Genomic DNA, 13,743 nt, shown 5'->3' with positions numbered 1-13,743 from the left:
TTTGACTTCATGGATTCAAAATATAATTTTTTTTTTCATTGAAACAGTGCAAAATCCTCACCTCACCCTGGACCGTCGGTCCCAGAGAAACCAGCAGCTAAGAAGGGCAGAGGAAAGACTTGTGTCAATATACCAACCTCATTTAACCCTCTGGACCAGACCTGTATACACCCTGAGTCCTACCATGTGGCACAGAGGTATAGTGCACATGAACATGCACACACACATTTCTCACAGCCTACCCCATTGGCCAAAGCGTGTTCTGGCAGAGATGGAGTTGATTTTGACACCGTCTCATATGGGGTTGGTTATAGTGGTGGAGGAGTGTGATTTGATTTACACAGACATGGGATACAAGAGAGGAGGCGGAGAGGAGCCATAGGCTTTGGATGTGTGTTTGCCTCTGTGTGTGTCCTTGTGTGAGAAATGATTGTTAGCACTGCTGATGCTGATATCAAAAGCACATTGAACATCTGCCCAATACTCTGTCCTGTGTGTTTGTGTGTGTGTGTGTGAGTGAGAGAGATAGAGAGATGGAGAGAGGGGGAGGGTGGGCTTACTCTAATACAGCTGTATTCACTCAACTATGTTTAGTCTACATAAGTTCTGACACTAGTGGTTCTAAGCATCACTCCCTCATGTTGATGTGTCTCTAATAGCCTCAGTGCATGTGTGTGGGTTAATGTGTCTCTTTGTGCACATGTGAAGATAGATCGATGCTGCTTATGACTAAAACTGTTTTTGTCTGTCATTCATATTTCGGCTAAGTGACTTGTGTTTCTGCGTTGTTGGATTAGTACTGTATGCAGTTGTTGAATGATTTTGATATGAGAGAAGCAAAACTGATAGCTTTTTAATCCACACAATATTCCTTTCATGTGAACACCTTCTTCCAAAGTCACACAGCTTTATGTGTCTTCAGATGTATTATTTTCTGGCTCGGCATCTTGCCCATTCCCATCTATCCATTAGGGCTTTACAATCATTCATTTAAAAAATGAAATGATCAAATTACAAAGGCTGAAATGTAGTGGTTCAATATGAAATTGTTGTTGGCTCTCTACAATTAAAAAAAATTGTATTTGTTGGAAACAATTTTTAATCTTTGACTAACTCAAACTTGCAATATAATATATAGTTCTATATAAAGTTATTAAAGTGCACAGCTGAAACAAAGTGCTGTGCATCAGAGATAAATAAAATATAGAACCATAAGACCTAAAAAGCCTAAAAACAAACAATGAAACAATAAAATACACTATAATAAAAACAACACAAATAAAACGTCTCATATTGTGTCTAAAGGCGAAAAGACATACATGAAAATGAGCAGTGAACGGGCCTGTCTAACATGTTCCACAGTCTAGGTGCAGCAGCATATTGGTCCTTTAATATTTGGGTGGTGTCTTGTAGCAATGCTCTTATCTATTACAAAATAAATAATAAACTGAAGCATAAGAAAAAAATACAAGTCCAAAAAAATTACAACATCATCATCCCATTTCGTAGCTCAAAACATCATATTTTGTACATTAAATATTCTACATTTTGCTGAGACGGTGGCAGTTCATAGTATAAACTGAGTTTGATGTGCTTTTATCCGTGTTGTTTTCTCTCTCCCACTCCCAATTAAACCCTTCTCCTGTTTCTCACCAGTCCCCAATATCATTCTATATTTTGCCTACTGTTCAGAATACTTAACCCCGTGTTGGCAAATGTCATATCCTTTGTTTTGACTAGCTTGAAATCCCTGTCTGGGAATTTACTACTGATTAATATCTCACTCGATACACACATTTTGCGATGGTCTCAATTTTACAGGCCCTTGCAGAATTTGAGAGACACATTTTTTTTCCAAAACAACCCAAAGCGAATGTTGTGGTTTTACGGAAAGTCACGTCCCTCTTTAAATCTTAATGTCGATGGACGAAAGGAAAAGCCATGCGTGTCAGCACTTGTTCTTCCCAAGAATTTCAACACTCTGGCGTAATTTTGATCCAGAACAAAATAAATGACCTGAACCTGAACTATAAATCTTGCAGAATGTCACACGTCTGCTCAACTTCTTACTTGGTCAGTGTATAGTTGAGTACTTTCTCGTTGTCTCCTCACAAAGTTGTACGATTCCAGACAAAAAATAAACTTAATAGACTTTATTTAGAGCTAAACACATGCTGTTTGTTCAGGCCATTAGATGAGAGGATGTCACTGAAATGCCTCATTGCTCCTCTCACATTCTCATAAACAGCAGCCGAGGGCATAAGGCCTTTAGGGAGGATTGTGGAGGAATGCAGTTTGTGTGTATGTGTCTTTATGGTTTATAAGGGATATCATGTTCATCACATGTGAGAAACTGGATCCTCCATTACAGCTCACAGCCTACACATCGCCTCCTTTTTGTAAGCATATACGATGCACACACACACACACACACACACACACACACAAGCAGAAACACAGAGGCACAACAGACACAGCATACCTTATCTGTGATAGAAGAGTAAAATGTTTGCGTAAGAAATGCTGATATTCAGATTTATGATATAAATATAAAAACATCATTGGTTCATATTGTATTACTCTGGTGTGAGGGGTCCGCTGCATGAGGAATAGTTCTCTGATATGTAACAGTTGGGGCCCAATATTTCTATAATACAAGGCAGAATGGACTCTTGCTGTGGTGCCTGGATAAAATCTATATCCTAGCCCACCCAACTACACACACACCTACACACATACAGACGCGCACACACAGAGAGAGGGAGACTGTTGGTGGTAATTATACAAGTATGAATCCAACAGTGGTAGGGGCCTCAAGACTCCTGGTACCTCTTAAATACTAACATACATCCCTGAAAAATGAGATGGGCAACACATACACACATGCACACACGCACACATGCACGCGCACCCACATACACACACATACTAGTGTAAGGTCCACAGTAGACTGCTCTTAATTGAACTCTCCTTACTTTGTGTGTAAGAAAGGAGACTTTGAAAATACTAATGGTGTCTATTTGCCTTTGCAATATTAGAAAAGTTGAATTTGGTATCTATTTTGTCAGAGAGATGAAGTGGGATGATGTGTTTTGTGTGATTTACTTTCAAGCCACCTTGAAACATTTCTTTTTCTGTACAGCGATGTATTTGGTTGGAAGCCTTTGGAGACACAGGAGGGAAAATCCCTGTCTTAGGCAAATATATGTCCAAAGGTGTTGTTTCCTCACCACTAAGCCAGTTTAGGGCAAACTGAGCTACTATTTTGTACTGGTCTTGCCTGTTGGTGATGAGATATTGGATGGTAGATGGGGACTCCACTGGCAGGCGCCTCTCCACTCACAGCTGTCTTGTACATAGTTTGTACACAAGACGTGTCGCGTTACATCCGCACTGTTCCAGCTTCTGCCAAATGAGCATCTCTGAACAACACTGCATATGAATCAACTTTGTGTGTAGGTTCTTGTGTGTAAGTCCACCTGTTGTGTCCATCACGGGGGGTGGGGACAGCTGCGTCGTCTGTTTGGCGTCAAGCTGCCAGTGAGCAACATCTATCATGGATGCTTTCCCAGCTGGTCCACACATGAATGCATGCATAGAGGAAAGTGCCATCACATCTATCACCAACTGTGGAAAGTGCCTACTGTAAATAATGTATACATTATGCACAATACACCACACTCAGAAACATGTCACACATTTTTTCCATCAACCCTATTTGCTACTTTGGCTCCTATGCCAGTTTATTACTAAATCTGTTTTGATTGTGGACCAGCTAATTGGCTTGGATTTAATTCACAGCTTCAGTTTTAGTAGTGCTGCTTGACTGAGTGTCTAGACATTTTGAAGGTGGAACATCCTGTTAGAATAAAGAAATATAAGGAGATTTTTTTTCCAAGCAGTTGACAGACAAACAGTCCAATCTCGGCAAAGTGGAGGCCGTTTCATGAGACAAGGTGTAAGGGCGTTTACAGCCCACTACGGACTTATCTGATTTACTAGTGGGTTAACATACATGTATTTGTGGGCTTGTTTTCCCAGAACAGAAAGCCAGGTCTCAGCAGCTTTTGACTTTGTGTAATTACTCTTATGCCTCTTGTGGCCTCCCTCCTCCCCACTTTTTTCCTCTCACTTTACCTGTGTTAGCTTAGCCTTTTTTTTTTCATTTGCTTTTCTCATCTTTTACAGCGTTACTGTTCTTTTCCTCGTCATTCTACCCAGTCTGTCATCATTTTTCTCCTCCTCATTCAGTCTTTCATCTTGTCTCTGTCTACATCCCTTATAGAATCCGTTTTCTCCCTCAGGTGCCAAAGTATATTGTGTATATCCTTCTGCCCAGTTATTATAAATTATTTTGTTTATGTCACTCTTGTAGATTTGAATGTTTAACTTTTATACTCTATACTGTGCTATATTTAACATATATTTCACACGTCATCCCTTTGTAGATTCCTGTCCCATTTGGGTCAAAGTGTGGACCATATTGGAAGTGCCGGCTTGCGACAGTGTGTGGAAAGCAAGGTTAAGACCAGCAGTGTTGAGGAACTAGCCAGGACAGTGGACACCACACCCGAGACCCTCAAACTCATCATAGATGGACTCACGCAGCCCCCTGGGTTTGACATAAGACAAAGTAAGTACCAATCACAATTAGTTAGGCATCCACTAATGTTATGTTACAGTGTAGGCAAGTAAACCCGATTAGTGGTGTGTTCAAATCAATGAACATCAATGAAAATACCAAGTTATTAGGACACAACTATCATAAACATACAATAAAATATTTCTTTCAGTTCCATCCATCCATTTTCTAGTTTTATCCTCCATAGGAGGGTCGCGGGGGAGTTTCTTTTAGTTGTACAAAAAAAAGTGTGAAAAAAAGTGCTTTTGATGATATGAAACAAAATATTGAATGTATCCTAGCTGTCACAGTAACTTATCTTAAGTCTGCCATTTTGTCTTTTATAACATTTCCACACTGACTCTCAGTAAGCTGTACTTGTGTTTGTCAAGTACTTTGACTCGTTTACTAGTTGCGCCCACTCTGTTTTTGCGCGTTTGTTATAATAAGCATATGTTAGCAGTGCAACTTGATACAATCTGACAGTGCTGTGGCTGCCTCCATTTAGTCCTACAACACAAGCAGTATGTTTCTGACAGGGTGTGATGGCTCCAACAGACTGAGGTGTTGGACAGAGACGCAAAAACACAAAGACTGTCTGTCTGTCTCCTTAATGTGAGATCAGGCATACATAAATATCCCAATGAAATCATATACAGTCATAAACCTATAGATATTTTTCTGTTTTGTTTCCCCCTGGACTATTTCTCTCAAGACATTCACATAACATTGCTGTCTCACATTTGCTTTCCCTCGTCTACTTTGTTAAAAATGGTGCTATAGTAGTTACCTAAGAGCCATGTATCCTACGTATGCTACGTACAGTAGACTTATTCATATCTGTGACCCAGGATTAGTAATTGTAATTTTGCTACTATTGAACAAATAAGAAAACCTTACATTTCAGAGTATAGTCACTACTCTGGGGTATGTGTATCTGTGAATGATTCTGGAAGCACAATTTAAAGAATAAGTATCTATTATGATAGAAATAAAACCCAGTCCCAACCGGCTAGTTAAATATACAGTAAAATCTCACCTGTTTATTTATCACCAAGCTGTCCATTTTCATACACTTTCCTGTAATGAGGACCAAAGTAAAACCCGGATGTCCAGTCAGTGCTAAAGAACGCCACTTCCAGGTTCACTCTCAGTTTGGCCCTATTCAGTTGCAGTGCACTATGCTTGGCCTCCTACCCGGTGCTCAGCTGAGTAAACAGATGGACCGAAGCTACCACATGAAATCAGTGCTGTAGGGAGGATAATTGGAACAGACTATTTCCTGGGGCACGAGCCTTCCTTGTTTGTGTTAATGCTAGGAGAGGAAAAAATTATCTCATGAATAGGCCGGGTGGAAAGTGGGGTCGTGTATAATGCCGAGAAATGTTGAAGAATGTGGACACAAGTATTTGGTTACTGCCTGAAATGTAATCCCTGTTTGTCATTTCTGCCCCACCCCCTCACTTTCCTGCATCCTTGTTTCCTGTTTCTTCTCCCAAACATTTGTTCCAACTACCACCCGTACCAGATTTTGTAATTGATCTTCTGTCCTCATTGTCACATTGCCACCTCATCTTTTTGAAATGTTCTCCCGATCTCTCTCTTTGCCCACCCCAGATTTTGGGCAGGCGGACTTTAAGCGGGGCATTGTGTCGATGAGCGATCTGCGGGTGGGTGCAGTGGTGACGGGCCGTGTCGACAACACCACTCTGTTTGGGGCTTTTGTAGATATCGGTGTGGGCCGCTCTGGCCTCATCCACAAGAGCAACATCACACTGGACAAGCTGCCCGTCAGCCTGCGCCGTCGCAGCCTGGCTCTGGGACCAGGTGAACGTGTGGAAGTCCGAGTCCTGAATGTTGACCCTCAGAGAGGACGGATCGGCCTGGACCTGATCAGGGTTCTAGAATAGACTCACTCATTACCGTTAGAATTCCTTTAAAATTGGAATTGATATATGACAGGAAATTACACCCAAGACTTTATTTCAAATGACTGCTTGATGGTTACACTGACTGTAATTATTGCTGACAACTTACAAATTATAATCTGCATTTCTGCAATTTTTCCTGTAAGATGGTCCAATCAGAGACGGTTTGTTAATTTAAAGCCAGTTCAGTCAAAAACATACATACAAGCAGACTTCCTTTTGTTTCATAACCTGAATAATGCTTCCTGTGTGTGGACACTACACCAGATTCTGCATTTTCAAGAAAAACATTCAACCTTGATTCTTGCTTGCTATCTGTTACAGATCATTTGACTGTCATGGTAAAACCTTTTGAGTTTGCACTGTAGCAGTTGTGCTTATAACTTCATACTTGATTAACTATTTTTTTTTTTTTAAATAAATAGTTAATGGATAAATCAATATTCAACTTTTGTTTTGTAACACCATAAAAAGTTAATTGAAGACACATTTTCATGTTTGTGTTATTAAAAGTGGACTTAAATGAATCCGTCTGTAGCACTTAACATGTCAAACATGGTCAGAATTGGCTTTTAACATTATAAATATTGTCTGTATGTCTTGATGTTGACTGTTCTCACAATGATAGTGTCTAGTCTAGTCCACTCTGCAGAGGAGAGGTATGGATGGAAGTGGAAAAGAGGACGAGTGAAACTTAACATGGAAAAAGTGTGGTGGTAGAAATAACAGCAGATGTGTGAAGTGATGAGAGAAAGAGGACTCCAGTCATTTTTTTTTCCTCCAGACAACAGGAAGATGTGAGAAAACAGATCAAGTAGGCTGTAGGGGGGGATAGACAGAGACAGGGAGAAGAGCAGCAGCAGTAGGAGGAGGAGGAGGAGGAGGAGAGGGGGGAGTGTTTCTATCTTCCAGACTGCAGTGAAGCCTGAAGGCTTTTTAGGCAATGTCCCAGACACAATTAGCCCAGGACACACACAGACACAAACACACTCTAATCAGCTGCTTCAAAATTAATCCCAGACTCCCCATGCACATTATCCAATCTGTTTGTGTTTATGAAAACTGGAATAAATAAAAAAACAAAAAAAACATAAAATATGGTTCCGAGAAAGCCCGAGGTCTCCTGTGCTAAACCTTATACTGCATACAGAATACCCAATCACTGTCAGCACTGCTGCCTCAGTATCTCCCCTCAGGGAAACAAATGGAATATATTCTACAAGCACAATCAGAGATTTTAGAGCAAGATTAGTGGCAGAAAATCTATACACTTTCAGACTTGATTCAGGAGCTGCATTTCATTGCCTTTTTTTGACTTGGTCATTTTTGAAAAAAGGGAATTTCATTTTGTAATCAAGGTGTCTTGTTTGATGTTAAGTCCCTATGTCATTTTGTTGTCTTTTATTTCTTTTGATCCCTCACATTGTAGCTTGGCACACTGTTTTAATGTTTCCAGTGTGTTTTTTATGTCGTAGGGATCACACATATTTGTGCACGGAAACACAGCTTCCCTCAGCATCATTCCTGCTTTTCCCACCTTTAATTTTCCTCTCTCTACTAAACGTGAGTGCACGGATGGGAGAGGCAATCTGGCAGCCAGCTACTGCTGCCCCTTAGAGTTTTTGACAAACACTGACCAGTAATGAGCCTGTGATAAGAAGCAGAGTGACTGCGGGAGAAGCTCTGTAGTTGTGTTATCCTGCGCTGCACTGGTTCTCAGCTGTTGTTTTATGGATTGAGATCAGGTGTGCCTTGAGATTTTGGTGAAATGTGAATGAAATTGATGGTAAGCAAGCATCTAAATGAATGTCACAGACGCACTCGTGAAACACCCGAGCCATTCATTGATTCTGAAGTCCTATAAGCTGTTAAAAGTCAACATAACAAAAAAAATTGTATTGATCATGTGGTGCTATCTTTCATCATCTTTGGTTCCACATCCAGCCATGGAGACGCAGGTGGATACGAAGTCATCTTAACTTTTCTCACACAGTAGCAGAGGGAATGGTTCTCACAGCTAGTAATTGTGTCCTGCTAAGCGAGCACCGAGTGTAGAATGTATGTTTCTCTGGTGAGCTCAGATTTCTCAGACCGCCTGTCAAAAAAAACAAGAGTAAAATCTCGAGCACCGAAGATAACCCCTTGGAAAGCCGCAGTTATTATGCGCCCTCCTTTCGTTTCAAATACTGCTTTTCACTACAATATCTGGACATGAAATTGTCTTGGTAATACATAAAAAAAAAACACGTTCTGGCATTTATGGTGGACTTTCATGAGACACAGTTGACGAATTTTGCTGCTGTGCATGAGCAGCAACTCAGTGAGTGCTTATCGCTCATGATTGACTGACTGAAAATATGAAGGAGCATAGCAGATGCACATATTTTGTTTTTAAAAGGAGATGCCTCTCTGGCTGCAGTTGTAATAATCCGTACACTGAATAGACTTGCTATAATGGCTCCTGGTATTTAACAGTTGGGGGGGGGGTTACACCTCCAGTCTTGTAGTCTCCATTGCTCAGATGCCTGTGTTGGTCCACTCTACCGTCCTTTCTCTTGTTTCATTGCTATGATTGCCACAGTTTGATTACAAAGATTTGAGCTGGTTTCTCGTTCCAACTGAAAATAACTCCAGGTTAGCGGCGTGACCGCTGACATTATTTTGGTCTCCCTTGGCCTACAGATGTGTGTCAGGAGTAAAACTATGCTTTGTGGTCTGTGCACATTTGAACAGTTTTGCTAAAGGTTATACTCGCATAAACTCAGCATCTGCATTTCACTTCTACAAAATCCACTGTTAGCCAACTGTATTCTCCATGATTTTTTGCGGCCAGAGAAAAACTACAACCAACTTCCTGCTCGTATACAATTTTCAGTGCAGTGTGTACTGAAATGTAGGTCATCTGTAGTACTAGTACGCAAGTTTAACTATTTTTTATTCATATTTGTTCTGTACTACTTCTTTGAGTACATGACCGCAAATCATGTTTATGTTTTGAAATCATGTTTCGGCATGTGGCGCTAACCTACCGCCGTCTACCAATCATAGCAGTCAGTAGAGTCTCCGCTGCCGAGCAACCGTGGGTTACCAGTTACGTTTGAGCTACAATGGCGGAGAAAACGATACCTAAAAGACCTTGGTATTTTGAATTTGAGCGTAGTAACCGTTTTTGGCCACATTCTTACAAAGGGTGCCTTTAAGTGTGTTTCGTTATATTGACTGGAAATAACTTTTGGTGCAGGATAAACCGGGCTAACTATGCTAACAAAAAAAACTAGTGTTACACCAACATCTGTCACTTCAAAAAATATTTCCCAGCACATATTTCCAGAAATTTCCTGAAAACCAGAGGGTGAGATAGACTTTGGCTTCTGGCATCACTGGTGAGAAACAGGAGTTAAGAATGAGCAGGAGGGTTAAGAAGAGATGATGATGAATGGAAGCAGGAGAGAGAGGGAGAGAGAGGGATGGAACGAGACAGGAAATGAAAGGCTTTCTCCAGTTTCACTCCCTGTGACCTCATCAGTGTGATCATGGGTTTTATGAGCTTTCCCTCTCGACGCCCACACACCACCTCACACGTGCCAGGACACACACACACACACTTGTGTGTATTTCATTCGCTGGATGCGGACAATCACACAGTGACATGTGTTTTTGTCTCTCTCTCTCACACTCTTTGTCAACCTTTCACATATTTCATCACACACAGGGATGCCTGACACAGTCATTGACACAGAGAGAAGAAAATCTGTTCACTACTGAAAATGAAAACCACATACATTTACTTATCTCACATAAAGTGCATAAGCTCAAATACAGTACTGTTACTGCCATTTTTTTTGGCGATGAGTTGAAGGTAAAACGGTAGTGAATGAACAAGTATCTTTGGAGATACCCTTCCAGTGCATCTCATTATCTCTCAGGACTGCCACCTATGCTAATATTCATATTTCAACTCTTTATCAGCTTTTTTGTTAACCCCCACCCCCCCCCCCCCCCCCCAACACTAATGCATAAATCACAATTCCCAGTCTCCACGAGCTTTGCCACTTATCTCCACAAAGTTAGAAATGTCAGGAGAGTTTGCTTTTTTTTTCTTGGATGTTTAGTGGAAATGCAGTTTGGCTTTGAGACTTCCCTTGATATGCTATTATCAGGACTAATATTGTGATAATGTTTTGCTCCACTACAGCACTCCATGATCGTAATAAACACACTGTATAGGAAACAACAGATTGTCAGACATGCCAAAAATGGAGTGAGAGAGAGTAATTCAGAAATCGCTTCACTTACACACCAAGTTCTATATTTACATCTCTCATGTTCTTGCTTTAATGGACCATGTGTACTGCTCTAAATTAAAGCATTATTTTAAACTCGTACAGTAAAGAATGAGGGGCCACATACAATCAGGTCCATAAATATTGGGACATCGACCCAATTCTCTTCTTTTTGGCTCTATACACCACCACAATGGATTTGAAATTAAACAAACAAGATGTGCTTTAACTGCACACTTTCAGCATTAATTTGAGGGTATTTACATCCAAATCAAGTGAACGGTGTAGGAATTTCAAAACTTTCTGTATGTGCCTCCCACTTTTCACTGTATATAGAGACGAGAGAATATACCACCAAATATTGGCAAATGGTAAAAACAAACACTTTTACACAATTTGTGTAACTGTTCAGTCTTTAATCCCATGCTTGGTTTAATAAATCTGCGTTCATCACTGTGTAGAAATCACTGAAATCAACGCAATGCGAAGTAACATTACACTCGAGAAATGATCTGTTTCCATTGAAAGTTGAGTTGATGGCCTGATTAAATGAATGGAACTGATAGCAAACACACAAATTCACAATGACATCGAAAAACAAACTGTCGTCTCTGTAACATGGATCTGATTTGTCATGGCTGATACCCAACCTGCTAAATAAGGTCATTATCAGGGCCGGTACCAATTCACCATATCAGATTCATCCCACAGAGTAAATAATAACAAATAAAAAACGCCAGGAAGATTTACTGCAATGCAATCTTTTGTTTTATAACATGGCTGACTCAGATGCTGTTTAAATATTGTGTTACGTGCAGGAAAGATATATTATAATTGACTTGATTCATACAGCACTTTTCTTGTGCATAACAGTTTTCATATTTAGCACTTCACCTTTGTCTCAGATTTATATAATTCCGTCGAGTTGATTAAATGTTACAGAAGTCATGCAAAATGATAACTACTTGTGCTGAATTCCCACATACATTATACTAAATAGGAAGTAAAACACACAGATCCATCTCTCTTTACAGTGCATGGTTCCCTTCACAGTAACACAGTCGGATCCGTTGAGGGACAACAAGGCCTCTTCCTGTTCTCGGGGTCATGACCGAGGTTGGTGGCTTATAGTGATTGACAGCTGAGTGTTTGGGTTCGGCTGCCACCTCTGGGGATTTACCATAAGCAAAGTCTTTATGCACATTCAATACAAAATACTCGCTCACAGACGTATAATGTCAAAGCACATTCACACAAACACATACAGACATGGTGTCCAAAGCCCTGCTGACACACGTATACATGAGCGTATCTCATTGACATATCTCCCGTTCATCCCATAGGGAACACAATCTGAGACCATAACCTTGTGGCGGGGGGGGGGGGGGGGGGGGAGGAAGGAAGTGTGAGCTTAGGGGGAATTCACTTACACTCGGAAACATTCAAGATATAGAATATTAAAGAAAAATATCTGTTTTATCAAATTTCTTGTAGATAAAGTTGTTTTTCTCTGGAAGATTCAGTGAAAAAAACAAACATGTAGCTGTTGAGTATGTACAGCTAAGATGCTGCTCATCATCAAACCCTCTATATGGTAATCTGATTAGGAGATTGATCTGTCACTATAGCTCTACGAGATATTAATGTTTTTATACACACAATTATTTGAAACAAGTTTGTTTTTATATCAAACGGGCGATTAACATTTTTCATCCCAGTGTCGTATAATCCTGTTTTATAAAAATTATCACTTCAAACCACTTAAGCTCTTCGCACAGCTGCTACTGTCTGAAGGCTTAAGCAGCATCTCGAGCTTGTGTAAACACACAGTTAGCACCAGTGGCAGTTATTTGTTTAGCTGCATAAATCAGCAAGCCATTAATACCCAGGCCTAATAGTGCTGTTAGAAGCATTAACACTCATGGGAGCAATTTCCTTAACACAGATTACACATGGATTTTGAACTGGTAAAGTAGTGCTTCCTGGACATGGATTTAACATAGAGATGGAATCTTAGGGATGTGATGCACCTTTAATGATACGCAACATTAACTGAGTGCTGTGCCAGTTCACACTCAACAAGAATTGGTTAAAATCTCAATTCATACACATGAAAATGCAATCATTGTTCTCTTTTTTGTTAAAAACATTTACTAGTTCACATTCATTCTTTATTTTTTTTTAATAAATAGGTTGCTGCCAGCTAGATTTCAAATTCATGTCCCAATTTTCCTTAAATATTATTAACACAACTAGAGATGATTTTTCAAAGAGAGGTCCATGTGTGTACTTTTGACTGAAAATTAGAAAACACTCACTATTCTGAAATGTATTTCTATTTCGTTCACAACAATCACTGATTACACATCATTTATACTATAGCTAGTGAAGAGGCACCACAAATTAAACTTAAAATTAAAATATTAATTGAACCTGTATTGACTTAAAGGTACAATATGTAGTATTTATGGGTTTATATAACCCAAAATCCACTTTTTTTATACATATTATGTGCTCCTGCATTGTCTAGTCGCTGTATAATAGTTTTTGTTTAATTTTCGTAGTGTTTCAAAAAGTCATGATAAATAACATGACCGCGGACCGCTGTTGCATAGCCACTGTTAGCAGCGAGACGCCATGTTTCTACCGGAGCCTGTAAGGACAAACGCGAGAGAACAAAACAAGCGTCTCTTTACTTGTAGCGGAAGTCCCGCCTCCTCTCTCTCCGCTTCGTCTGCTACGGCCGCGGTAGCTCGCCCTCTCCCTCACCTCACGAACCTCATCTGCTGACACGGAGAAAGACAACGAGGACGACATTTGACCAGCTGCGGATACCGTAGCGCTCAGGGAAGGGAGGGGGTGAGCAGAGCAGCAGGTCTTTGTTGTAAATTTCAGCCTCTCCTCTAGATGG

At 40.3% G+C, this 13,743-nt stretch overlaps 1 protein-coding gene across 1 annotated transcript in view; it reads left to right on the top strand.

Moving 5' to 3' along the window:
• Positions 1-6,531, top strand: part of srbd1 (S1 RNA binding domain 1) — a gene marked incomplete at both ends in the record, with an annotated part of 41,004 nt that extends 34,473 nt beyond the window's left edge. Inside the window, 3 exons of the mRNA XM_083898021.1 lie at positions 48-197; positions 4,449-4,633; positions 6,239-6,531. Coding sequence (XP_083754147.1) covers positions 48-197; positions 4,449-4,633; positions 6,239-6,531 — 628 coding nt within the window. The remainder of the gene's footprint in view (positions 1-47; positions 198-4,448; positions 4,634-6,238) is intronic.
• Between the last annotated feature and the right edge of the window lie 7,212 nt (positions 6,532-13,743).

The sequence above is a fragment of the Microchirus variegatus genome (assembly GCF_963457635.1).
Source record: "Microchirus variegatus genome assembly, chromosome: 11".
Lineage (NCBI taxonomy): Eukaryota > Metazoa > Chordata > Actinopteri > Pleuronectiformes > Soleidae > Microchirus > Microchirus variegatus.
This window is presented reverse-complemented; position numbering and strand designations above follow the sequence as displayed.